Here is a 26,770-nt window from a genome sequence, read left to right as displayed (position 1 = left end):
TAGACATTTTTCAGTTGGCCAACAGGTACATGAAAAGATGCGCAACACTGCTAATCACCAAAGAAATGCAAATCAAAGCCACAGTGAGATATCACCTCACACCTGTCAGAATGACTAGCATCAAAAAGTCTATAAATAACAAATGTTGGTGAGGATGTGGAGAAAAGGGAACGCTCATATACTGTTGGTGGGAATGTAAACTGGTGCGGCCACTATGGAGAACAGTATGGAGGGTCTTCAAAAAACTAAAAACAGAACTACAGATCCAGCAATTCTACTCCTAGGTATATATACAATGAAAACAGAAACACTAATTCGAAAAGTTACATGCACCCCAAAGTTCATAGCAGCGTTATTTATAATAGCCAATACATAGAAGCAACCTATGTGTCCGTCGACAGATGAACAGATAAAGAAGATGTGGTATATATATACAATGGAATATTACTCAGCCATAAAAAAGAATGAAATAATACCACTTGCAGCAACATGGATGGACCTAGAGATTATCATATTAATTGAAGTCAGACAGAGAAATATAAATATCGTATGATATCACTTACATGTGGAATCTAAAAAAATGATACAAAGGAACTTATTTACAAAACAGAAACAAACTTACAGACATAGAAAACAAATTTATGGTTACCAAAGAGGAAGGTGGGGAGGGATAAATTAGGAGTTTGGAATTAACAGATATACAAACTACTAAATATAAAATAGATAAACAAGAAGGTTCTACTGCATAGCACAAGGAACTATATTCAATATCCTGTAATAAACTATAATGGAAAAGAATTTGAAAAAGAATATATATATATACACACACACATATATATAACTGAATCATTTTGCTGCACACCAGAAATTAACACAACATTGTAAGTCAACTATACTTCAATAAAATAAAATAAAATACAAAAAAAACTGAAATTTTGCCACTTGCAAAAACATGGATGGACTTGGAGGGTATTATGCTTAGTGAAATAAGTCAGACAGAGAAAGACAAATATTGTATGCTATCACTTATATATGGAATCTAAAAAATAAAACAAACAAGTGAATATAACGAAACAGAAAGAGACTCACAGACATAGAGAACAAACTAGTGGTCACCACTGAGGAGAGGGAAGGGAGAAGGGATAAAATAGGAATAGGGGATTAAGAGGTACAAACTACTATGTATAAAAGAAATAAGCTACAAGAATATATTGTACAGCACAGGGAATATAGCCAATATTTATAATAACTTGTATAATATGTTATACACCTGAAACTAATATAGTACTATAAATCAACTATACATCAGTTAAGAAAAAAAAGAAAGAAAAGTGTCAGCAAACACATGTTACTGTCATCACCCAGCACTGCTGTAGTGACCTTCCTGAAGCCTCAGTAAATGGCCCTTTAACCACTGGGAGGCTGAGGAGAGAGTACTGATACCGTGGTCGGGGGCAAGTGTAAGGGAGAAAGTTTCAGGCAGCCAAAAATTCAAACACTCATCAAACATTCGACAAAATATTCTACATGGCTTACATGCATTCATTAAATGTGATAAATCAATCAGCCAACAATTCCACTTTCCAGAATTTATCTAACAATTATACTGGTATGAGTGTGGCACTGAAGTTTGTCTTTTTTACTGCAGAATCCTCAGTGTCTAGAACCATACTTGGCAGATAGAAGGTGAGTAAATGAGGTATGCAGATGTATATACAAGGATGCGCATTGTAGTAACAACCTCAATGTCACCGGTTAAATTCATTATGGTCCATCCATAGTTGGTCTATGCAGCTGTTAAAAAGAACATCTCACACACACACACACACACACACACACACACACATGGATCTGGGAAAATGCACAGGATTAAAAAATCAAATTGCAGAACAACATTCTGATCCCATCTACATGTACAGTCTGATCCAATCTACATTTAAAAAAATACAGAACGTGCATATGTATGGCTGTGTATGCACAGACAGTTTCTGGAAGGATATATGCAAACTTAATAATGGTCCCTTCTGAGGCCTGGGGCTAGAAAGATTCAGGAGGATGGGGGAGGAAACTTTTCAGTGCACTATTTGATTTTTTTTTTAATCCACTAGTTTTCTTTTTCAACTATTAAAGTTAACCTGATCATGTCACCTGGCCGATAAATATATTCCCCGAGGAAATGAGAGGGCAATGTTTACAGTGCAATGTAATTGGGGAAAACAGGATATAAATTATATCTCCGGTGTCATCATAATGGCAAACAGACAAAAAGAAAGCACGGAAGCAAAACCATTTTTAGACCCTATAAGGCCTGAGGCCCCTGCCACCCCTACCCCCAGACGATCCACAAGGTGGCAACCAAATCACTAAGGAGCCAAATCACTTCCACGGCCAGAGTGCAGGAAGCAGTCACAGTGACACTGCAAACGTCCGGTGGAGTGAGACAGGTCCTACCCTTCATTCTGAGGGAATACAGAGTGGAGTGAGCCCGCCTTAACTCTGCCTCAGGGCTGAGACCTTGTTCTTCCTTGTTCTTCCTTACCGAGATTTTAGCCATTAAGTGAGTCTGTGTGATCTTGAAAGGCAGAAACTGGCAGCCTAAAGGACACTAGGTGCCTTTAAGACTTCGTAATTGGGAAGAAACGTGAAACCAGGCATAGGGCTTCCCAGCAGCTGAGATGTCTCTGATTTCCTTGCAGCAGCTCTATGGAAGCATATCCCTTAAGAAAACAGAAGTGTCCACTGGGAAAAGGGGCAAGAAAAAGTAAAGAACCTAAGGGCTGGAAGACCTTGAGATAGCAGCTAGCCCAGCGCCTGCATTGCTAGGAAAGGAACTGAGGCCCAGATAAGGATGCATTCCTTCCAAAACAACTGCAGACCCAGGAAGGGGGGTGCTGTTGAGTGACCAGAGTTATAAGTTTCCTGGTGGCAACTGGGAAAGCAAGCTAGGTTTGAGAAATAATCCATTCCGGAAAAATACAGTTGGCTGCACATGACATGGAAGCCACAGGAAACAAAGGTCCAGTCCCTGTAAGTGTTCTAACCTCACATGAATAAATCATGATACCATCGTGAGCGGGTAGAGATGTCCCGCCTCAGGACTAATTAGTCATTGGCACTTAACAAATCCCAACCTTCTTTGGGTGTGACTGGCAGCTTTGCCAGAAAGAAAGACCTTCCAGCCAGGGTTCTGAGCCGGAGGCTTTGCTGCCTGAGTCCTCCCTAGAGGTGCAGTGACTCCGGTCAAGTGTTCATTTACTTCATTTTCCTCTAACCAAGGGCTCCAAGATGGCCTTCCCGCATCCCAGAGCACCTGACCCTTGGGAAGTGGGGTTATCTCCAAGACTGCTTACAGAGAAAAGTGTGATCCATCCTGCAGTCTGGTGTTCTAGTACTACCTGAGGAGACAGCAGTGCTGCGGGCAGAGGTGGAGGAGTGAGTATCTCCGACCCTCCCTCAGGCATGGGGAAAAAGTTCCTGCCGTATCACACACCATCCTTCAGAGACCTGAGGGCTGTTGGGACAATCATCCAATGTTCAACCTAAAAGGGAGCTTTGAGAGTACCTAACAGTCCAACACTCTGGTTTCCAGAGGAAGAAATGAAAACACAGGAAGTGAGTGACTTGTTCAAAGCCACCAGATAATTCAGGAACAAATCACCCCCTCCTGGGTTTTCATTTCTTCTTCTGGAAAACCCGTGTTGGATTATTAAATACTCTCGAAGGTCCCTTTCAGGTTGAACACTGTGTGATTGTCCCAACAGCTCTCAGGTCTCTGAAGGAGACTTCAGGTCCTGGGCGAGGCCAGGAGCCCAAAACACTTTCCTACGCCAGGTGAGCAGCCAATGGTATTTACCAATAGGTACTGAATATTTACCAGAGACCACAGGCAAGGTACCACGGGGGAGCTGACGTCTAACTGAAAAAACAGATCTGATCCCTCAGAGAAGTCAATACCATTAAATAAAAACAAGATGTGCCACCTTTGAGGAAGGAGAGAGAAATCGCCAGACAAGCAAGGGCACGGAGAAAGGAAGCGTCCTAAGAGGAGGTGGGCAGCAAAGGATGAGGCGATGTGGGCAGAAGAGCAGAGCAGGTCCCTGCAGGGTGGTGAGGCGGCAGGAGGGGGCACCACATGGTCAGGGACCTGTGCCAGCTGCGGTCTGGCAGGAGACCGCAGCCTGGCTGACCCATGGGGCCCTGCCCTGCCAAGGACACCCTCTCGCCTGCCTATGCCATGCAGGACAAGGACAGCACGTCCCAGGTGGGAATTACCGCTCTGAAGTTCAAAAGCAGCTAACCCCAGGGCTCTATGAGCTCTTTTTTTTTTTTTTTTTTTCCAAGTTAAATGCATTTTATCTTTAAAAAGTCCATTCACAAAATTGAATGATTAATTCAAGCTGCACAGCAGCTAATGACTACTGCATGGCAGTGAAAATGAAGTGCACGGTAGCTCAGATAAAGGTCCTCATAAGGATGCTCCTTTTAGCCATGAGCTTGAACTGGAATTTTGTTTTTTAAGAGTTGATAAGCCTGTAGTAGCACACTACTCCCTGGCAGTAATCAAAACCTTCTGCCACTGCCATAGCTACTGCTGCTGCTGGAACCACCATTGCCACCTTGGTTTCGGGGTTTGGCAAAGTATGGGCCTCCACCACCATAGGGGCCAGAACTTCTGCCTCCAAAGTTTCCTCCTTTCATGGGTCCAAAATTTGAAGATTGGCTGTTGTAACTGCCAAAATCATTGTAGCTTCCACCACTTCCAAAATTGCTTCCATCATTACCAAATCCATTATAGCCGTCCCCACTGCCACCATAGCCACCACCACCGTGGCTGCCACCAAAGCCACCTCGACCACTGAAGTCTCCTCCATGACCAAAGCTGTCACTCCCACCAAAACCACCTCCGTGACCACCACCAAAGTTTCCTGAACCACTTCGACCTCTTTGGTTGGATGAAGCACTAGCCATCTCTTGCTGAGATAGGGCTTTCCTTACTTCACAGTTGTGGCCATTCACAGTGTGGTATTTCGGAATGACAATCTTGTCTACAGAGTCATGGTCATCAAAGGTTACGAAAGCAAAGCCTCTCTTTTTGCCACTGCCTCGGTCAGTCATGATTTCAATCACTTCAATTTTCCCGTACTGTTCAAAATAATCTCTTAGGTGATGTTCTTCAGTGTCTCCTTTAATGCCACCAACAAAAATCTTTTTCACAGTTAAGTGGGCACCAGGTCTTTGAGAATCTTCTCTTGAGACGGCCCTCTTTGGTTCTACAACTCTTCCATCCGCCTTATGTGGCCCTGCTTTCATGGCTGCATCCACCTCCTCCACAGTGGCATACGTGACAACCCCGAAGCCTCTGGAGCGCTTGGTGTTTGGATCCCTCGTTACCACACAATCTGTGAGCGTTCCCCACTGCTCAGAATGGCTCCTCAGACTCTCATCGGTTGTTTCAAAGCTCAAACCTCTGAGGAAGAGCTTCCGCAGCTGTTCGGGCTCTTTGGGTGACTCTGACTTAGACATGACGGCAGTGGAGGCGGGGAGACGTCAACAATGCTTACTCAGTGGCGTCCATGGGCAGAAAGGCTCTATGAGCTCTTAATACGGGGTCCTCCCACTGCTGGTCCACGGGGGACCAAGACCCACTTGACCATAAGGCTCAGGGGGCTGCTTGAGGAGGAATGGCAGCTGCATTGGCACAGGGCCCAGCCTTCAGTGATGGCACTGACCCCAGAGGTCTCAGGCAGCTCCAGGAGGAAAAAGGGGTGGCAGGTGTCACAGGTCAAAGAGTGGCCCCTCAAAAAAGATATGTCCATGTCCTAATCCCCAGAACCTGTGAATGTGACCTTCTGTGGAAAAGGGGTCTTTGGGGATGTCATGTACTTACGATCTTGAGATGAGATCACCCTGGATTACCTGAGAGGGCCCTAAATCCAATAACAGGTTTCCTTATAAGAATGAGGCAAAGGGGGCTTCCCTGGTGGTGCAGTGGTTAAGAATCCACCTGCCAATGCAGGGGACACGGGTTCAAGGCCTGGTCTGGGAAGATCCCACATGCTGCGAAGCAACTAAGCCCTTGCGCCACAACTACTGAGCCTGCACTCTAGAGCCCGTGAACCACAACTACCGAAGCCCATGCACCTAGAGCCCTTGCTCTGCAACAAGAGAAGCCACTGCAATGAGAAGCCTGCGTGTAGCAACGAAGACCCAAAACAGCCAAAAATAAATAAATTAATTAATTTAATTAATTAAAAAAAAGAATGAGGCAGAGGGAGATTAGACAGAAGAGGAGGACACACAGAGACACACGGGAGAGAAGGGAATGTGAAGACAGAGGGAGAGATTGGAGTGATGCATCTACAAGCCAAGGAATGCCAAGGACAAGCAGGAACCACCAGAATCTAGGTGAGAGGCAAGGAACCCATCCTCCCTCACAGCCTCCAGAAGGAACCAACTCTATCAACACCTTGATTTCAGACTTTTGGTCTCCACATCTGTGAGAGAATATATGTCTGTTGTTTTAAATCACCTGGTTTGAGGTAATTTATTATGGCAGCCCTGGGAAATTAATACAGTAGGGAAGAGGGATGCGGAAGCAGGCTGGCGGTTTCAGGAGTTCTGGGAAAAGATGTCACTCATCTTTGTGTAACAGGGTCGTAAGACCTGTGGCAGTGGGACCTTCCCAGCAGGGTATCCGAGGGGGACAAAACAACCTCTGGCTTCTGAGGACTTCAAGCCAGCTGGATGGAGGAGCCATGAAGAGGATGCCTACCCCACCTTGCCCCGTCCTGCTCTCCCATCAGGCACAGCTGCCACCAGCGGGGCTCACAGCCTCTTAAAGATTCTCTACCCAGAGCTGTGGTCCTGTCTGCCCACCCAAGGCCCCTCCACACCTCACCCTCTTTATCCATGAGTTTCCCAAAAGTAACAGGCACCATCCTTCTCCAGCAAGCTTCCCACAGCTCATTTTCATAGAGAGGCAGAGTAGTTCAGGGGAAAGTGTGCTGGCTTTGGAGTCAAACAGACCTGACTTTTAATCCCGGGGGGACTTGGGATAAAGTCATTGACCTCTCTGAGTCTCAGTTTTCCCATCTGTAAAGTGGGGTAACTAGGACAATTAGAAATAGTGCAGGTAAAATGCCTATGATCTGCTACACAACAGGAGCACAATAAATGACAGCAATTGTCATCACCATTATTTACACGACTAACAGAGTTTTTCTGGAACATTGGCCTGAGCCTGCCTTGTCCTCATTGCTGTGGTGGATACAAAGAGATCTACAACCTGGGGGCTGTCCTCCAGGGCCCTCACTCAGCAGAGAGTTGCTGAGTACCTGCTGTGTTCCCTCTTCTTACTCGCCTTCATATCCTTCCTTCACCAGTCACTAGCTGTGACCTCAGTCCCCTATGTACCTCCCATAGGGATGCAATACATATTTGTTTTGTGAATAAGGAATAAATGGTGTTGAGTGAGTCACCCAACCTCTTGAAATGTCAGTTTTCTCATCTGTAAAATGGGGCTAACAGCAGCTACCCACCCTGCTGCCTCACAGGGCAACTGTACAGACCAAATAGAAACAGCAGCCATAGAAGGCCACAGAGGCAAAGCCTACACAAAGCCCCAAATTGCACCTTGAAGGTTGTCTCACCTTCTACAGAGGCTGGCTCTGCTGGGCCCGGGACAGTCTTGGGTTGCTTGCATCTCCCTGTGCCCAGGGAGCCTGCATTCCAGCACGATGGCAGGTCCACATCATAAACTGGATGCAAACCTCCCTGCCTTTTCTGGTCTGCAGTCAGAAAACCTTGGTTCAACTTCTGATGCTGCCTCTTCCTAGCTGTGTGACCAGGTCACTTAACGTCTCTGAGCCCTCATTTTCTCTTCTGTAAAATAGGGTTAATTGTCCCTGCCTATCTAGAAATGTAGCCACAAGAATTGAATGAGATAATGTATGTGAATGTGCTTCATAAACTGTAAAGTTCTATACAAATGTAGGTGATTATTACAATTATCATTATTATGTCAAAAAACAGATACTCATATTGGTGTGAGCCTCAGAGAAACCCAGACTCCTGGGCCAGAAGGAGAATACAGATGCCACTGCTCCTTTCAATTTTGGTAACTTTGAAGCCTTCTCCATCAAATTTCAAAATCCTATATGGTTTTGCCAGGAAACCAAATATGTTCTAGCCACAACTCTGGAGAACCACAAGATAAGCCATTTCCATAACGGGTGCTGCTGGGCTTCAATCAACTCAGCTGCTTGGGCCAAAAACATAGTTTTTTAAAAACACCACATACCACAATTCAGCCCCTCCCCCAAAACTCACATCGTTTCTCCTAAGAAAACAAAATAAGTGGAAACCAACTTTAACCCATGAACTCCAACTCTGAGGCATTCATTCTCAGAAGGCAAGCCTTCCCGGGTGAAGGGGGCAGACGAAGCATTCTCCAGGTAGGTTACAGTAGCGAGATTTCCAGAGGAGCTGGGCGAGGAAGTGAGGCTCCTGGCCAGTCCCAAGGGCTGTGAGGACAGGATCTTTGGGCCCAAAGAGGCGATTGGTCAGACTCAGAAATTAGCTCTAGCAAGCCAGCTAAAAAGCTAAACCACCACGAGACTCTTTTACTGGTTGTTTTAATTAACCAGGTACAAAGTAGGCCTACAGACCAATTTCTCCTCCTCCACAGGCCCTGACTGTGCAGCCCCAAACTCCAACTGCCCCCCAACAAATGACCTCCCCCATCACACAAGGGATGATGAGGATGAAGGGCCCTTTGGACTGGCCAGAAGGAACCTCAAAGAAGGCTCACCTGTCCCATGGTTCTTGTGGCCCCAATGGCCCCACTGGGTGGCCCCAGGGCCGAGGAGGGCAGATGGACCCAGTCCTGGCGTCAGGGCTGGTACACAAGGATGCTACCTGTAGCTACTCGCCGATGATTTACGCTTGGGGCTGCGTCTTCCTCCAAAGACCCTCAGTCCTGGATGGAGACTGCATGCATCTTGTTAGCTCAGGCTCCCTTTGCAGGTGTCTGTGCTCTCCTGTAAAACCCTAAATTGCTTGAGAGGCAGCCTGGCAGGGTGGGAAGAGCAAATGCTTTGCAGTCAGGCAGATGTAGGTTTGAATCCAGAGCCTGCCGCTGCTGGGCTCTGAAGTTTTGGGAGGTGACTCTCCTAGCCTTGCTTTCCTCATCCCTAAAAGGTAGCCAATGCCTATCACACAAAGTTTTGTAAGGATTAGTAATATGTGGAAGGTTCCTGGCATATGGTTGGTGCTTAATCAGTGATAATTATTATTATTAATATAATGGCACTCCCACCCCTGCCCTCCAAATTCTAAGGCCTAGTCCCTCCTCCATACCTGGCTCCTGCTACCTTACCAGAACCACTGGAACCACTTACCAGAGTGCCCTGTGCTCAGACCTGCCCAGTTCTGGGCCAAGCCGGGCCTGGTCACTGTACAATACAGGGCTGGCAAACAGAAAGCACTCAAAGCAGTGTTTGTTTACATAGAAAAAAAAAAATCCTGCTATCTCAAGTGATTGGAATTTTTTCCCACCACATTCTGCTTTCATGGGTACAAATCAATACATAAACATGCTTAGATCAGGGTTTATTCTGAAGAGTACCTTCTCCCATATGGACTTTTCTCGTTTTTTGAGAGCTACGTTACCATACAATGTCCAGTAGGCAAAACACAAAGATCTGAGGTACTTAGAAGATTCTGAAAGTTCCTTCAGACTCTTCAAAGAAGGGTATTTTATTTCTAATACATTACCTTTTTCTGATTATAAGTAATGTGATTGTTGCAGACAGTGTGAAAAATAGATTTTAATTACGGGCAATTTCACCATCTCTAGAGAATGTCACAGTGAATGTTTTGGTGTATTTCCTTACAGTCTTTTTTCTCTATCCTTCAAGAATGTAAGTATCCATTCATTTAAAAATGAACGATGAACCAGCAGGCCAGCCTATGCCAACGGGACAGCAGCTGTGGATCAGCCGTGAAGGTTCCCCTGTCCTATTTTCAGCTCTCCCCAGCCCTAAACAACGTATTTGTCAATGATACGCCCACAGATTGCGTAACTACGTCTTGTCTTATCAGGGCTTGGTGAACTTCTGCCCCTTGAGTGAGTTAACACAGTCATCTCTGCTTTCCATTTTCGTGCCACGGAGTCAATATTTACTAGCCGTGTTGCTAAAACAGGCCCTGGGCACAGCCTCGATGCCAAGCATCCCTGTCTAATCTCAGCAACAGCAGTCTCAGTGGCACCGGAGGCTTTACTGTGCCACGGCCCTTGGTGACTCCTGCCCTGGGGAGTAGGTGACCTCTGGCCCAGCAAGGATGCTTCACATGATCATAAAGTCACAGGAGGCTAGTGCTGGAAGCCACTTAAACATTAGAGATGGGAAACCGAGATCCCCTGGGGAGGGAAAGGATTTGCCTAAGCACATGCAGCTGCAGAACCAAAGCCAGGACGCCTTTACTCCCACACCAGCTCTCGCTGCACGGTCTTGCTGAATGCTTCGACATGGAGAAAGAGCTGGGGTGGCAGTGGGGGACAGAACCCATTTCATCAGGACTGGAAATTGGGCAAGTGCTGCTCTAAGATGGTCAGTTTCACGGAGGGGTCTTCCCAAGACTGCCCTGGTCTCTTACAGTGATGATTCAGGTGATCCCATGGCCTCATCGATTCTCTTGCCTCTTGCTAGAATTCATTCATTCATTCACTCATTCATCTGTTCGTATGACAAATCTTTAAGGAGCCCAGTCATGGGACGGCCTTACTTGCTTCAACAAAGCAGTGTCACTTGGCCCACCTTTTCTGGAAGGATCTCTCTGCAGCTGTCAAAAGAGACAGACACTAAATAACAAGGTCAGGTCCTACTGTATAGCATAGGGAACTATATTCAATATCCTGTAATAAACCATAATGCAAAAGAATAAGAAAAAGAATATGTTATGTATATGTATAACTGAATCAGTTTCCTGTACACCAGAAACTAACACAACATTATAAATCAACTATACTTTAATTTAAAAGAAGAGAAACAGACAGACCCATCACATAGCCCCAAGGAAGTCTGAGGCTTAAAGGAGTGAAATGTAGGAGAATCACGTTTTGGGGGTAGATCTCTGACAGCAGGCCTCTGAAGAAAGTCCCTACTCTTAAGAGTACCTCAGGTACTAACAGGAACAAGTCAAAAGCGAAAGGGTAGGTGACTTGGTGTGATATCAAATACCTGTAGTGTTTCTGTGGAGTAGTAGAATGAGGAAGCACCAGGAGCGAGGAGACCTGCAATCAGGTTCCACTTGCACCACCAAAATGCTGCATGACCCAGAAAGGGAAAGTGTCTTGCCCAAAGTCACAAAGCATATTGACAGCTAAAGTGGGACTTGAATCAAGTTCTTTAAGTCCATGGCTGATGGCTCAGATGCCACAGATGAATCTTTGCATTTCTCTTATCCTCAGACAGCCCCAAGAAAGCCAAAATCATGACCTGGAACTTCCACGGCATCTCCTCAGTTGAGATTGGTCGCTGCCCACAAAGGGAAGCTCTGGCATCTTCTCTATCTGGGACTAGATACCCCTTTGGGGTTCGCAGAACCAGGCTCAGCCAATTCCTGGAGAAGCAGGAGCAGGACAGAGGCCACTAGGCTAACACCAGTGCAGGAAGAAGCTGTGATGTGCGGCAATTCTGGCACATGAAAGGGGAGAACAAGTGAGCATTCTGTACAGCTGCTGGGATGTCAAACAGCTCTGCACACTTGGCCTGTTCCCCTGCTCCACCCCCTCCAGGCAAGAAAACAAAGAAGGTCGTGTGAACAGGGCTGTGATGAAAATAATGCCACTGCATTTCTACCTTCTCCTGGTCTTAGAAACACAAACTCAAGCCCTCAGGGGCTCAGTGCTGGCTGAGTACAATTTATGGTTACACCAGCCCCTGTGTTTGTTGAGCACCTACTATGGATCCAGCTCTATGCTAGAGGTGGTGGGAACACTAAGAATGGTAAACCTTGGCCTCTGCCTACAAGGGGCTCACAGTTTGACTCAGAATACAGAATGAACCTCCAGGAAAACTTCTGCTTCACAACAATTATGTATGAGGCAGAGATTGTAAGGTCTATGGATGCTGGAAGCTGGATGGCTGAAGCTGGGGGAAATACCCACGGGAAGGCTTCAGAGGATAGGAGGGATTTTCACTGGACTTGAGGACTGAGTACAACTAGTAGAAGAAAGGAAGGAAGATGAGAGAGAAGGTGCTCAGAAGGAAGAAAAGAACATGTCATTAAAAGGCTTGGATGTGGAATCTAAAAAATGACACAAATGAACTTATTTACAAAACAGAAACAGACTCACAGACTTAGAAAACAAACTTATGGTTACCAAAGGGGAAAGGTGGAGGTTGGGATTAACATAAACACACTACTAAACATAAAAGAGATAACTAATAAGGAACTGTTGTATAGCACAGGGAACTCTACTCAATACTCTGCAATGACCTATACGGGAAAAGAATCTAAAAAAGAGTGGATATATGTATATGTATAACTGATTCACTTTTCTGTACACCTGAAACTAACACAACATTGTAAATCAACTATACTCCAATAAAAAATTTTTTTAAAAAGGCTTGGACAGTGCAGCTGGAGTGAGAAAGGTTAGGAAGTATAGAGAGGTAAGTTTGGACAGGTAGAGTGGGCAAAGTAATGGGCTAAGTTAGCCACATTCTTCAGTTTAATCTGCCAGCCACTTATTCCTGACTCTGTATCAGACAAACTATAGGGAAGATGTGGCTTAGACAGTAGCCTTGAAGCACCTACCCTGCAAAGAGGAAACTAAGGTGGCAACAAAAAGGGAAGGTAAACACATTAGAGACATATTCCTATGGGCCTAGAGTACACCATCCAAATGCTGGTTAACATCAGCAAAGGTCAGCTAATCTTGGCAATGCTATAGGCTTTTGGGCAATCTCGCAGAGAGAAAAGAAATGTACAACACTGTTATTGTTAAATGAGCACCTGCAGTTATTAACATTTGAATAGTTTTAAGTTTTGAGAAGCCCGCGCACCAAAGAGTAGCCCCCGCTCGCTGCAACTAGAGAAAGCAACGAAGACCCAATGCAGCCAAAAATAAATAAATTAATAAATTAATAATAAATTAATAAATTAAATCAAAAAAAAAGAAAAGGGTCATGGGAAGTGGCCCAGTGAGGACAATGACCATGACAAATGACTCTTTCCAAACCCCCCGGGGTATCTGCCAGAATTTTTCTGGCAAAAGAGATGGGAGACTCACTGCAGAAACCAGTGTGAATCCTCACCATCACTTTACCTTCCCTCTTAGGGGCTGCCATCCTGACTTGCTAATCTTTCTACAAGGGTTTACTGAGACCTTTCTTTCTGTGTGAAGGATACAAGTCAGTGAAGCCTCCATCCCTTCCTTGAGAAGCTTCCAGGTCCTCATCCCCTCACATTCTTTACAGCGATTCACTCCTCACTGGGCCACCTCCCATGACCCTTTCCTTTTTTTTTTTTTTTTTTTTTAATTTTTTTAAAAAATTATTTAGGGCTTCCCTGGTGGCGCAGTGGTTGAGAGTCTGCCTGCCAATGCAGGGGACACGGGTTCGAGCCCTGGTCTGGGAAGATCCCACATGCCGTGGAGCGGCTGGGCCCGGGAGCCACAGTTACTGAGCCTGCGCGTCTGGAGCCTGTGCTCCGCAACAAGAGAGGCCGCGATAATGAGAGGCCCGCGCACCGCGATGAAGAGCAGTCCCCGCACTGCGATGAAGAGTGGCCCCCACTTGCCGCAACTAGAGAAAGCCCTCGCACAGAAACGAAGACCCAACACAGCCATAAATAAATAAATAAATAAATAAATAAATAAATAAATAAATAAATAAAGACTTCAAGTGTTCACTTGGGACCCCAGATAATAATAAAAAAAAAAAAAATTATTTATTTATTTATTTACTTTTGGCTGCGTTGGGTCTTCATTTCTGTGCGTGGGCTTTCTCTAGTTGTGGCAAGTGGGGGCCACTCTTCATCGCGGTGCACGGGCCTCTCACCATCGCGGCCTCTCTTGTTGCGGAGCACAAGCTCCAGACGCGCAGGCTCAGCAGTTGTGGCCCACGGGCCCAGTTGCTCCACAGCATGTGGGATCTTCCCAGACCAGGGCTCGAACTCATGTCCCCTGCACTGGCAGGCAGACTCTCAACCACTGTGCCACCAGGGAAGCCCTCCTTTTTTTTTTTAATTACTTATTTTTTGGCTGCATTGGGTCTTCGTTGCTGCGCGTGGGCTTTCTCTAGTTGCGGCGCAAGCAGGGGCTACTCTTCGTTGTGGTGCGTGGGCTTCTCATTGCGGTGGCTTCTCTTGTTGCGGAGCACGGGCTCTAAGCATGCGGGCTTCAGTAGTTGTGGCACGTGGGCTTGGTAGTTGTGGCTTGTGGGCTCTAGAGCGCAGGCTCAGTAGTTGTGGCACACAGGCTTAGTTGCTCCGCGGCATGTGGGATCTTCCCGGACCAGGGATCGAACCCATGTCCCCTGCATTGGCAGGTGGATTCTTAACCACTGGGCCACCAGGGAAGTCCCCCATGACCCTTTTCCCCATTCAATCCCATTAACCTTTCTTCCAGCTTAAAACCAGTATGAAGTCCAAACTCCTGAGCATGAAATACTTAAAAAGCAATTTGCTCTATATGACATAAGAAATACATGTTTAAAGTTTTTTTTAGAAAATACAGAGAGTATAAGTAAAAGACAATGAAATCAACCATAGTCCTAACTTCCCCTCATCCTTCCCACCTCCCCTCACTGTGATCAATACCAACACTAGTAAAACTTTAATGGCAGCTTAGGCTTTTGTCCATCCCCTCCTTGCTACTCCAGGCTCACGCACTGCTTCCCTATCAGAACACGTCATCCAGTTTCCAGGGGACCCACCCTCACAAACACACCTTGCATTTTCCTGTCTATTTGGGAGGCTCAAGTCCACCTTTTCCTAGAATGCCCACACTCACTGCTCAGCCTATTCAAACCCCACCCATCCTTCAGTGCCTCACTTAGCTCTCACCTCCCAAAACCTTTTCTGACTGTGCCAGTCCATGGAGGTAGCCACGTTCTGAACCAGTATCACATAGATTGTCTGGAATGTTCTTTTGGCTCCACTATGTTCTGATAGCTCCTGAATTGCTGCCGAGCCTGATACTCTCAATGGGCTGTTTTGGTTATTTGTTTGTTTGTTTATGTGCCCCTGCAACCTCTCTATAAGCTCCTAGAAGGTATAAACTATATCTCTGCACTCACTCCCCTCTCCACCCCTCCCTATGCCCATCAAAGCATCTCCTACCCAATAGAAGTTTGATGGGTATTTCATAGAATCGTGACATTTTACAGCTGAGGGGGGAAATGGGGCTGAGAACCAGAGAGGAAGAGAAACTTGATTAAGGTCACAGTGCAAAGCTGGAATAGAGACCCTGGGAGCCAACTGAAACCAGAACTCATTCGAGCATTTATTGTGTACCTACTATGTGCCTATCACTGGGTAAGGCACTGGGAGATAAAAGAGAATGACCTCCAGATTCTATGATCGGAAAGCTCACTGGACTGCAAGCTGCTTTAGGGTAGCTTTTCATTAAGGGGCGATGCCAGAGACGGCGGGAACAGACTCAAAGGCAAATAATGACGACTAGGGAATCCACAACATGCTGTAGGAATGTAGAACAGGTGCACCCAACCCTGCCTGCAGTCAACATGCCTGCAGTAGTCAGGACAGGCCTCTGTAAGGAAGCAGAACTTGGGCATGGGTAGAACTGGAGCAGGGGTCCAGGCATGGGTGAGACACAGATAACACAGGGAAGGCATGCTACCTAGGCTCTTTGGGGAAAAGGCGATCACTGGAAGGATACACACAGGAAGAGAAAGCCACAAAGGAATTAGCTCGTGGAATCACTGCATCTTCTGTGGCAGCCCCATTCCCTCCTCACTGTGCATCAAGTCTCAGAGAGAGGCCATCTAATTGGTTTTTAGCTAATATATCACTGGTCCTAGTGGGCAGAGCTTTTTCAGCCCAGCCATCTCATAGGATACCAAATAGCCAATGAATGGGTCACTCTTGGGTCAAGTGACCATCCCTGTTCCAATCAGGGGCCACCCCTGCACAAGAGCCAGCCCAGCTCCACTCTATGGGGCAGGGGGCTGTGAGGGGCTCAGGGTGGAAGAGGAAAGAGGGTAGTTTTAGCAAGAAAGGAATACTGGGTATGACAGACACCATGCACAAGTGGAGGGGTAGGTGGGAATCCCGGCAGGGGTCTTTGTGAGCGAAGACAAAGAGGTAAAATTAACATGGCCCACTGCGATAGAGGATAATAAAGAGATTTGCTCAATCAGGGAAGGAAGGAGTAAACCAACAGCTCTGGGAGCTTACTTTGTGTCTCAAGTACCATTTTGAAGAAGTGATCTTGGATCCAGGTGTACAGTCTATACAAATTGGGACACTTTAAAAAATATGGATGCCAGAGCCCCACCCCAGACCTTGTAAATCTGAATTCCTGGCATGTATACATGTGTGTTTGTTTTAAACCTCCTCTGTGATTCATATGTACTACCCAAGATGACAATCACTGTGCTACATGTTTCGGTCATAATCTCACTCAATCCTCTAGAGTCAGGAGAGATGGAGGTTCAAATCTTGGCCTGATAAGGTAGGTGGTATGTTCTCAATTTCACAGATGAGAAAACCAAGGCTCAGAGAGGTGAAGTAACTTACCCAAGGTAACACAGGCAGTGAGTAGTAAAACTGGGATTCGTACCTAGGTTTAATACCTGAGCCTGAGAGACAAATTCTTGACTGTGTATTGGAGAGGGGTGAATCAGCTGCCCCAGAGATGGTCCAGCTGCAGAACTTCCTGGATGGTAACAACACTGGGAACCAGGGGAATTGGGGTGGCGGTTGGTGGAGCCAAACCGGCTTAGCCAGGGCCTGGCAGCGCTTCCTGGCCAGCAGAAAGCTGAAATCTCAGAGGCATGTGTGGACCCTAGGAAGGCTCTTACATCAGGGCTCAGCTGAAACATCAGAAAGAATTTCACAATTCCAAACTCTGGAAACACTGCTGACTTAGCTGGGTCCAAAGGTGTCTTATACAATCTCTTTCTCTAAGAAATCTTTTCAAGATTGCTACTTGGACCTGTGTTTACAAACCCCTGTGAACACACAGCCTTATCTCCACTCCATCTGGCCGCCCTGCTCTCAGGGGTAGGGCTGGGTCATTGTGCCTCTGTTTCCATATCTGTAAAATGGGGATGGTGACTTCCTACCTGCCCACCTACCCCAATGTGGAGGCTCATGATCAAATGAGGTAACAGAGGAGAAGTAGCCCAACCCAGCTCCTCCCTATGAGCTCTTCAAAACAACTGACTGCTGGGCTTTTAGCATCACCTTGTCCATATCTGCAACCGTTTGCTGGGTACTTCCCACATGCCAGGCTACGCCCCTTACATCTGTGCTAGGAATGGGAAAAGAATCACTTTGAAAGCTGCTCAGAACTGTTACTGGTAATAAGGAAGGCAAAAGACTCCGAAATGGGGTGGAGGTGGGGTGGGGGAACGGTCAGAGACAGCTTTTTGCATGGGAAAAACTTCAAAGGATCTTTGGTTCTGGAAAAGAGAGGCCCAGGGTCCCTTCAGGGAGAGGCTGTAACAAGGACCTAAACTTCCTATATGTGAAAGAATAGGGGGTCTCTTTGGGGAGGTAAGTATAAGGATGGTAGCAGATCTCGGGCCTGGGGAGGGGTCCTGGAAGGCCCCAGCATCATGGCAGATGGCAGGAGTCAGAGGAGTGGAGGTATCTATTACCCCACTTTAAGTTGTTTCCTTCTCTGTGCAGAAATTCCTCTCACTACCTGAAACTCAGTTTATCCTGCAAGCAGCCTCAGTGGCAAGGGAGGCACTCAGAAACGGGCCTGAGTCCGTGCCTGAGACAGGGTCACAAGAGGGAGTGCTGCCTTGTCTCGAAGGAAAAAGAGGTCCTTGAGTCCAAGGACCTAAGACATCAAGGAGGATGTGAGCACTCCCTGGGGAGACCCAGAAATGCTCAGTCAGGAACAGGACTTCCTGTTGCCCTGGAATGGAATGCTCATTATTCTTATTCGGACATTAAAGGAGGGGACCCCAGAAGGCTGGAAAACAACCCTGTGAGAAATGGGACCGTCTTAGCACAAAGAAACAGAGCCTGTGAGCGTGAAGCTGCCCCAGGTCCAGCGGCTCACAGTAGCAGAGCCAGGATCACACCTGGGCCCGGTGGCTGCAGCACCCAGAGCAGTCACCACCAGGCTAGGGCTCATCAGCCTGCTGTCCTGAGCCTGTCCTCCTGCTGGGGCCCTCAGCTGCCTTTCCCCCTCTGCCCTGTCTCCTCCAAAACACCAGTAGGAGCGTTTGCCTCCCAGGACCGTACTGCAGCCCCTGAGCAGCCAAGTTCTCCTCTTTAGCTGGTGGGCCCTGGGCCCAGGGTGCCAAATAAACCTCACCCCCAGGAGGGAAAGATAATTCATCACCCTCCAGGCCCTGTGGCCAGGCCACCAAAGACCAGCAGCTCAGGCTTCAAGATTAGGGTTCTGAGGTCTCAGACTTAGATGCAGGCAGCCAGGGGGTGGGCGTGGGCAGGGGAGCAGTGTCAGCCGTGGAAATGGATTAGACAAGGACAACTAGGCTCTCAGCAGATTCCCCAATAAACCACTAAACAATAGTATCCACCTCCTCCCCTGTTCTCTGGAGGGGAGCCCAGGGTCACAGGCAGAAAGAAAAATCTTGGGCAGCTTGGTACCCCCCACCCCCCACAAAGAGCACTGGACCAGGGGTCAGAAGTCATGGGTTTAAATCCCGGCTCTGACACTTCCCTCGGCAAGTTAGTTAAGTTCTCCAAGCTTCAGCTTCCTTATCTGCAAAGTGGGAGAAACATCGGCCACTCCGTAGGGCTGCAAGAGGATTAAACTAGGTAACAGCCCATGACCAATGCAGGGCCAGGTTTAGAGAGGATGCACAATCCCTAATACCCAGACCTCCCTTCCCGTCTTCCACCCCAGCACTCCCTGCAGGACAGGACAGACTGACATGGACAGTGGTTCTGAAACTGGGCTTCTCGGAGGTTCCTCACAGGCTGTGAGACGGAGGGCAGGGAAGGAGCGCAGCTGGACCGCTGCTCACCTCTTCTTCCTCCTTTTCCATAACTGCACCTCACTTTGATCTGTTTCTATCCTGTCCCCCACCCCAGAATAAGTCACTTTCTTAAAGTTTTGCTGCTTAACTAGTTAACCATACTGGAGTAGATCAGGAGTAGACACGCTTTTTCCACAAAGAGTCAGATGGTAAATATTTTAGGCATTGAGAGCCAAAAAGTAAAATCCAGGATATTATTATTTTTTATTATTATTATTATTATTATTATTATTATTATTATTATTATTTTTGGCCCTGCCCCATGTGGAATCCCAGTTCCCCGACCCAGGATCGAACCCGAACCTCCTGCACCAGAAGCGCAGAGTAGGTACTTACATAACAAAGGAGAAAACTAAATTTCCACAAAATTTTAACTGATGAAGCTCAAAATGTAATAAGAATTGCATTTGTCTTATTCTGTTTTGTTTGTTTTTTGTAATACAGGTCTGCCATGAGAAGAACGGAATTGCAGGGGCAGATAACAGTTTGCTTAATTGGGGTCCAAAGTTAGTGTTCCAACCATCAAATCTATTGCAACTGGTCATCTATAAAACCCATTCTTTTGGTGTTTGTGACCACCTAGAGGGGTGGGAAAAGGAGGATGGGAGGGAGGCTCAAGAGGGAGGGGATATGGAGATATATGTATACGTATAGCTGATTCACTTTGTTATACGGTAGAAACTAACACAACATTGTAAAGCAATTATACTCCAATAAAGTTAAAAAAAAACCCACACACAAAAATTTAAAAAAAAAAAAAAGAAATTCTTAGCTCCAGGGCCATTGAAAGTAGGTGGCAGGCTGGATTTGACTGTAGGGCTATAGTTTCCCATCCCTTGGACTAGACAATGTCGGAGCCCTTGCAGGTTAAAGTTCTTGGGCTTTAAAGCCTGTTGAAGGCTGCTCTGGGGGCTAGAGCAATCTCCAGGAGAGAGACTCTGAAGGCTGCAGCATCTCCTCTGTGGGAGGCTCTGGAGGGCCTCACATGACCTCCCACCTGCACCGCCAGAGCCCTGGTGCTTTACTGTAGCTGAGGTGATGGGCACCTAAGGCCCTAACTCCTACCACTGGCCGCGGCTCTTACCCCTCACCTTGGTCTCCCCGGCAAGGGAGAATACAGGGAGACCAAGCTCTCTCCTTCGCCCTCAAAACACACTTCTCCTCAAGCACCCCCTCTCCCAGTAGCACCTCACAGAAAACTTACAGAACCTTCCAGGGAATTCCCTGGTGGTCCAGTGGTTCGGACTCTGGGCTTTCACTGCTGAGGGCCCAGGTTCAATCCCTGGTCTGGGAACTAAAATCCCACAAGCCACGTGGGGCGTGGCCAAAAAAAAAACCCAACATTCCAGCCAGCTTCTAAAAGTACAGACAAAGAAGTGGAACCCTTTGCTAGAGTTCTGGGGTCCCCCAAAGACCTTGAATCCTCTCTACCTCTCAGGGGAGGAAGGCAACACCATCAGTCTACAGGAATACCTCTGCCTCTAGTCCTGACGGGGCCTCATTTTCATCACTTATAAAATGGGAATGATTATACTTGCCTTACCTGCCTTGTGTTGCTATCAGAACTTCAAAATATCTATGAAAATGAAATAGAAACACCATGAAAAAAGGTAAAGTAGCACAGAGAACAAGATTTGGAATTAAGGGAGAAGCACAGAAGACTTCAACCACTTTAAATTTCTCCACAGTGAAAACATTATGGTATCTTCACAAAACTCTTAAACTACACAAAAATACACAAAAATAACGAAAGGGTATTGGCAAAGCCATAAGGAAATAAGCACATGCTGGTGACCTGGTAAACTGGTTCAGTATTTCCAGTTTCAACCATTACACAAATCAGCCATAACCTCTGACCTCGTATTCCACCTCTGGGAATACACTGGCAGAAATAATGCAGAGAGAGGAAATTAACAAATACGTTCACAGAAACACTTATTTTTAGTAGTGAGAAACAATAGGGAAAGTTTAGTAAATTGGGGATGTTTATATAGCAGATTATTATGAAGTTAATGAAAACATACGGAGTGTATCTATTTGTTTTAAAAGGCCAGTATTCTTCAAAAATATCTTGTCATGAAAGTCAAAGAAAGGCTGAGGAACTGTTTCAGATTAAAGGAGACTAAAGATATATGACAAGGAGATGCAATATATGATCTTCACTGGATCCTGTTTAGCAGGGAGAAAAACTGCTAGTTGGGGGACTTCCCTGGTGGCACAGTGGTTAAGACTCCAAGCTCCCAATGCAGGGGGCCCAGGTTCAATCCCTGGTCAGGGAAGTAGATCCCACATGCATGCTGCAACTAAGAGTTCGCGTGCTGCAACTAAGGAGCCCGCCTGCTGCAACTAAGACCCGGCACAACTAAATAAATAAATAAAATATTTTAAATAAATATATAAATAAAAAACACTAGCTGGGGAGTGGGAGGTACAAACAGTTGGGTGTAAGATAGGCTACAACAATGTATTATACAACACGGGGAACATATCCAATATTTTGTAATAACTGTAAATGGAGTTTAACCTTTTAAAATTGTATAAAATTAAAAAAAAAATTTTTTTAAAGAACACTAATGGGAAAATTGACAAAATTGGAACAAGAACGATAGCTTAGATAAAAATATTGTATCACAGATTGACAACAGACACATGAAAGAATGCTCAACATCATTAATCATTAGAGAAATGCAAATCAAAATTACAATGAGGTATCATCTCACACCAGTCAGAATGGCCATCATCAAAAAATCTAGAAACAATAAATGCTGGAGAGGGTGTGGAGAAAAGGGAACACTCTTGCACTGTTGGTGGGAATGTAAATTGATACAGCCACTATGGAGAACAGTATGGAGGTTCCTTAAAAAACTAAAAATAGAACTACCATACGACCCAGCAATCCCACTACTGGGCATATACCCTGAGAAAACCATAATTCAAAAAGAGTCATGTACCAAAATGTTCATTGCAGCTCTATTTACAATAGCCAGGACATGGAAGCAACCTAAGTGTCCATCATCGGATGAATGGATAAAGAAGATGTGGCACATGTATACAATGGAATATTACTCAGCCATAAAAAGAAATGAAATGGAGGTATTTGTAATGAGGTGGATGGAGTTAGAGTCTGTCATACAGAGTGAAGTAAGTCAGAAAGAGAAAAACAAATACAGTATGCTAACACATATATATGGAATCTAAGGAAAAAAAAAAAAGGTCATGAAGAACCTAGTGGCAAGACGGGAATAAAGACACAGACCTACTAGAGAATGGACTTGAGGATATGGGGAGGGGGAGGGGTGAGATGTGACAGGGTGAGAGAGTGTCATGGACATATATACACTACCAAATGTAAAATAGATAACTAGTGGGAAGCAGCCGCACAGCACAGGGAGATCAGCTCGGTGCTTTGTGACCACCTAGAGCGGTGGGATAGGGAGGGTGGGAGGGAGGGAGATGCAAGAGGGAAGAGAAATGGGAACATATGTATATGTATAACTGATTCACTTCGTTATAGAGCAGAAACTGACACACCATTGTAAAGCAATTATACTTCAATAAAGATGTTTAAAAAAAAAATATTGTATCAGAGTGAAACGTCCTGAATTTGAAAGTTGTACTGTGGTTATGAAAGAGAACGCCTGTGTCCCTAGGAGATGCATAATGAAGCATTGAGGATAAAGAGGCATAATGTCCGCAACCAACTCCCAAATGGCTCGGAAACAATAATAGGTAAGTAGGTAGGTAGATAGGTAGATAGACAGGCTAAAAGAAAGAAGGGAAGGAAAGGAGAAACTGAAGGAAGGAAAAAGAGGGAAGAAAGGCAGGAGGAGAAGGAGACAGCGGGGAAGGAAGGAGAGAGCAAGAGAGGAGGTGACAAAATGTTAAAACCTGGTATGTGGATAAAGGATATACAGGAGTTCTGTTATTCTGAAAATGTTTCTATTAAATTTGAAATTATTTTGAAACAAAAATATTTTTAGGTTATACGGACTCTGGATACATGGAAAGGTATACATAAAACAATGTTGAGTCAAAGAACAACACAATGCAAAATGTACACGCTGGCGATATATAAGTAGAAAGGAAAGTGTGTCCCGTAGATACAGGTATATAACGGTTTCAGTTATCCTCACATAGGACCTCCCTCTCGCCCTTACAGTTTTCATAATGCAAACTGAGCTCAATGAGACCGCTACCTCGGGGCAAGCGGTTTGCACCATGTGCCAGCTTCTGACTGAAGCACGTGCAATGCAGCCACTTTGTTTGAGTGGCTTTGTGCTTTGTTTGCCTGACAATGGGTGATAAAGGCGCCTCCCTCCTTCCTCCAAGGCCTCTGTCATCCAGGGCCCCTGCAGTCGCCTGTCCTGCTGGCAGCCCCCTCCCTTCAACCCTCTCCACGCTCCCTCTTGCCCGAGCCCGGGCCTGCTGCTTCTCAGTCTTTGGCAGAGCCCTGACCTTGAGGTGGGAATGTGTCACCTCCAGGATTAGACCGCAAGGAGCTGCCCCACACAGCTTCCTCCACTGAACGACTGGCACATGTTTGGGGGTTCCCCTATTAGCTTGTGGCCTGTTCCAACATCTCATTTCATTAGCTTTTGAGGAGAGTACCCCTGTGCCACAACCGAGCCCTAATCTCTTCTAGGGTAAGGCCTGAGCCCTAAGTCTCCTCTAACCATCACAGTGCCCAGCACACAGTGGGTGCCTGGGAAGAGTCTCTGGAATGTGACAATGAGTACAGACGTGCACTTACACATCCACACGTGCTCACTCACATTTTGGAAACCACTGGCTTGTCTGGGGCGCAGCTGTGGCCCAAAAGACTTCCTTGCCACTAACACCAAGCTGGGGGCTTCCTGGGCCCGGCACAGACAAGCTTGGTGTTAGCGGTAAGAAAGCTTTTTTGGCATGAGTGACCAGCCGCCACTGTAGAACTTCTCTGAGCCTCAGTTTTCACAACTGTGAAGTGGGAATGTGATCCAGCTCATATTGTTCTGGAAGATGGGAAGTCCTCGGCACAGATACTGACATGAGGGCAGAAGATTCTTAACTTAGGTCGGTCACTTTCACTTTCCCAGCAGCAGGAATATAAGGCATGTGTGTGATCAGACAAGCACAAGAATCCCAGCCCAGTGAGGCAAACAGGGCTCTGGCTAGAGAAGTTTCTGGCTTTTATTTCTGACTTTCTCTGAGATTTGCTGTGTTGCATGAAGTGGAATTTCCCACTTGCCTTCTCCTTGATAAGGTAGGTGGTCTGTATTTCTTGAGCCAGTTACCTAACATTTTGGAGACTGAATTTCTTCATGTGTAAAATGGGAATAGCAGCTGCTTCACAAGGTGCTACCAGGATTAAATACAATAATGTGTGTCCACTATTATATATAAAATAAACAACAAGGACCTACTGTATAGCACAGGGAACTATATTCAATATCTTATAATAACCTATAATGGAAAAGAATCTGAAAAAGAATATATATATATAACTAAAATCACTTTCCTGTATACCTGAAACTAACACAACATTATAAATCAACTATACTTCAATTAAAAAAAAAAAAAAAAGAGTAATGGGGACTTCCCTGGCGGTCCAGTGGTTAAGACTCCGCACTTCCACTGCAGGGGGCCTGGGTTCGATCCCTGGTTGGGGAACTAAGATCCTGCATGCTGCGTGGAGCAGCCAAAAAGAAAAAAAAAAAAAGAGTAAGAAGAAAAATATAATGTGCCCAGGAAATGGAGTGTGTTTTGTTTCTCACTTTGTGTTCGGGGAATCCTGGACCTTCGTGCGTTCCAAGGCCTATGGGAGCTGGGGGCTTGGCTGAGCTTTTGGAACCAAGGCAGGTTCCAAACAGTTCTGCAGTTAACTGTGGTGTCTGTGGGAGTTGAGCGCTTATCAAGCGTAAAAGGCCTGGGCTGGACGCTATTGGGGTTGTGGCAGGGTGGAGGGTGTGGGGGGGAGGCGGATAGGGGCAGAAAATGAATGGATAAAAGATAAAGTATGCAGGAGCCCAGCATGGAGGACCCTGGGTCCAGCAGGGAAGATGACCAGGTTAACCTTCTGTGTAACATGAGGTATGATGACATTAGCACTTAACAGAGGTGTGGGTCCAGAATAAGAGGTAATACAGTCCATAGAGGGGGTGTGGTAGAGGGGGTAGGTGTAGAGGGAGTGGATAATGGCAGGCTTTGCCAGGAGAGACGGCATTTGATCCTGACCTTGAGGGAAAAGTTTAATTTTTCCAAGAGTGAGAGAAGAGAGAGAGCAAAGAGAAGTCACAGAAGATTTGGAGACCTCTGGCCTCTGTCCCAGTGCTGCCGTGATGCTCAAAATAGGAGAGCAGTTGCGGACCTGCCTTCAAAGAGTTGACAGCCCAGCACAAACCAATGTGAGATAGGCCTAATCTCATCACCGGTCATCCCAGGGCCTGGGCATTGCTCCTGCTCCCCTTGGTCTATGCAACCTGCCCCCAGGAGCTTAGCACTTGGGGGAATGTTAACTCTGAGCACATGCAGGCCTCAAGCAGACACAAAAGAGGAGAGGATGTGTGGGCGTGAGAAACAGCCATGGACAGATTAGAAGGTAAGGCTCAGAAATAAAAACAGTTGCTGGGTTAACCCTGTTAATCTTTTGTTGGCTTAAACTTCTTCTTAAATGTCTTATTTTAAAAAAAAAAACAAAAAACTTTCATCCAAAGTAAGTCTCATAGATCTATATACTGTAAAAAGATATTCAATGTATTTCATTAAGTGAGAAAATCAAGTTGTAGATTGTTCTGGTCGTATGATCCCATCTGGGTCTACATTCACACTTGCTTTACTTAGACTAAGTTCTGAAAGGCAACAGAAGACAATTATCATCAAAGTCTACCTGCGGATGTGAGACTTAGAGGGAGGACAGAGGGAGTTCTACTCTAACTTTTCATAAGTTTATGATATATGCCATGCATTACTTCCACAATAAAAAAATTTTTTTTAATTTAAAAAGAAATAATAAAACCCCTTTCGCCTCCGAGTTCATCTTGGAAACGCTTTTTCCCAAGGACAGAGACAGGTAAATCCAAACACCTATTATTATTGTTTTCTATAGAGCTTTGTGGCTAGACTGGGCTATAGAACCCAGCGTGGGTACACCTGAGTTCTACACATTTCCTGGAGGTTTTTGTTTCTCTCCCAAAAGAAGTTGCTCTGGCTAAGCTGCATGTGTGGTGGGTGATCTTAACCACAGAGGACCCCATTGGGAGACTCAGGTCTGGCAGGCAGCTGTCCCAAGGAATTCCTCAGCCTGTTTAGGAAGGGTGAGGCTTGAGAGCAGTGGCTCCTTCCACGGCCCAAGGCTCCTGTTCCTATAAAAGGGGATTCTGCAGGTTAAGTGCCTAGCAGTGTGCCTTGCACATGAGAGCCTCCTGTACGTAGCAGGGCTTCTGGCCGCTGTCTTCACCAGGGGAGCTGGGGAGGTTATGATGGGATGTGTGGGGTAATGAATGGTGAGATAGGCTCCCTGAGAGAGGTGAGGGCTGTGGATAAAAGTTGAATTTACATATAGAGAGGTTTTCCTCTGTTTG

The 26,770-nt window shown here is 46.0% G+C and overlaps 2 protein-coding genes across 2 annotated transcripts in view; both read right to left on the bottom strand.

The window, feature by feature from the left end:
* The window catches only part of DAPK2 (death associated protein kinase 2), a 119,251-nt gene that overhangs the window by 77,407 nt on the left and 15,074 nt on the right, over nt 1–26,770 (bottom strand). The window lies entirely within an intron of this gene.
* Nucleotides 4,374–5,523, bottom strand: LOC103021080 (heterogeneous nuclear ribonucleoprotein A1-like). The gene has a single exon (XM_028166454.2). The coding sequence runs from the start codon at nt 5,521–5,523 to the stop codon at nt 4,561–4,563; it is 963 nt and encodes a 320-aa protein (XP_028022255.2). The 3' UTR covers nt 4,374–4,560.

Source organism: Balaenoptera acutorostrata, chromosome 3, assembly GCF_949987535.1.
Source record: "Balaenoptera acutorostrata chromosome 3, mBalAcu1.1, whole genome shotgun sequence".
Taxonomy (NCBI): domain Eukaryota; kingdom Metazoa; phylum Chordata; class Mammalia; order Artiodactyla; family Balaenopteridae; genus Balaenoptera; species Balaenoptera acutorostrata.
Note: the sequence above shows the minus strand (reverse complement) of the source record. Positions and strands in the feature narration are given on the sequence as shown.

Excerpts from the sequence above, each read along its gene's own strand:
- LOC103021080 (XM_028166454.2), bottom strand. The coding sequence starts at position 5,523 with ATGTCTAAGTCAGAGTCACCCAAAGAGCCCGAACAGCTGCGGAAGCTC.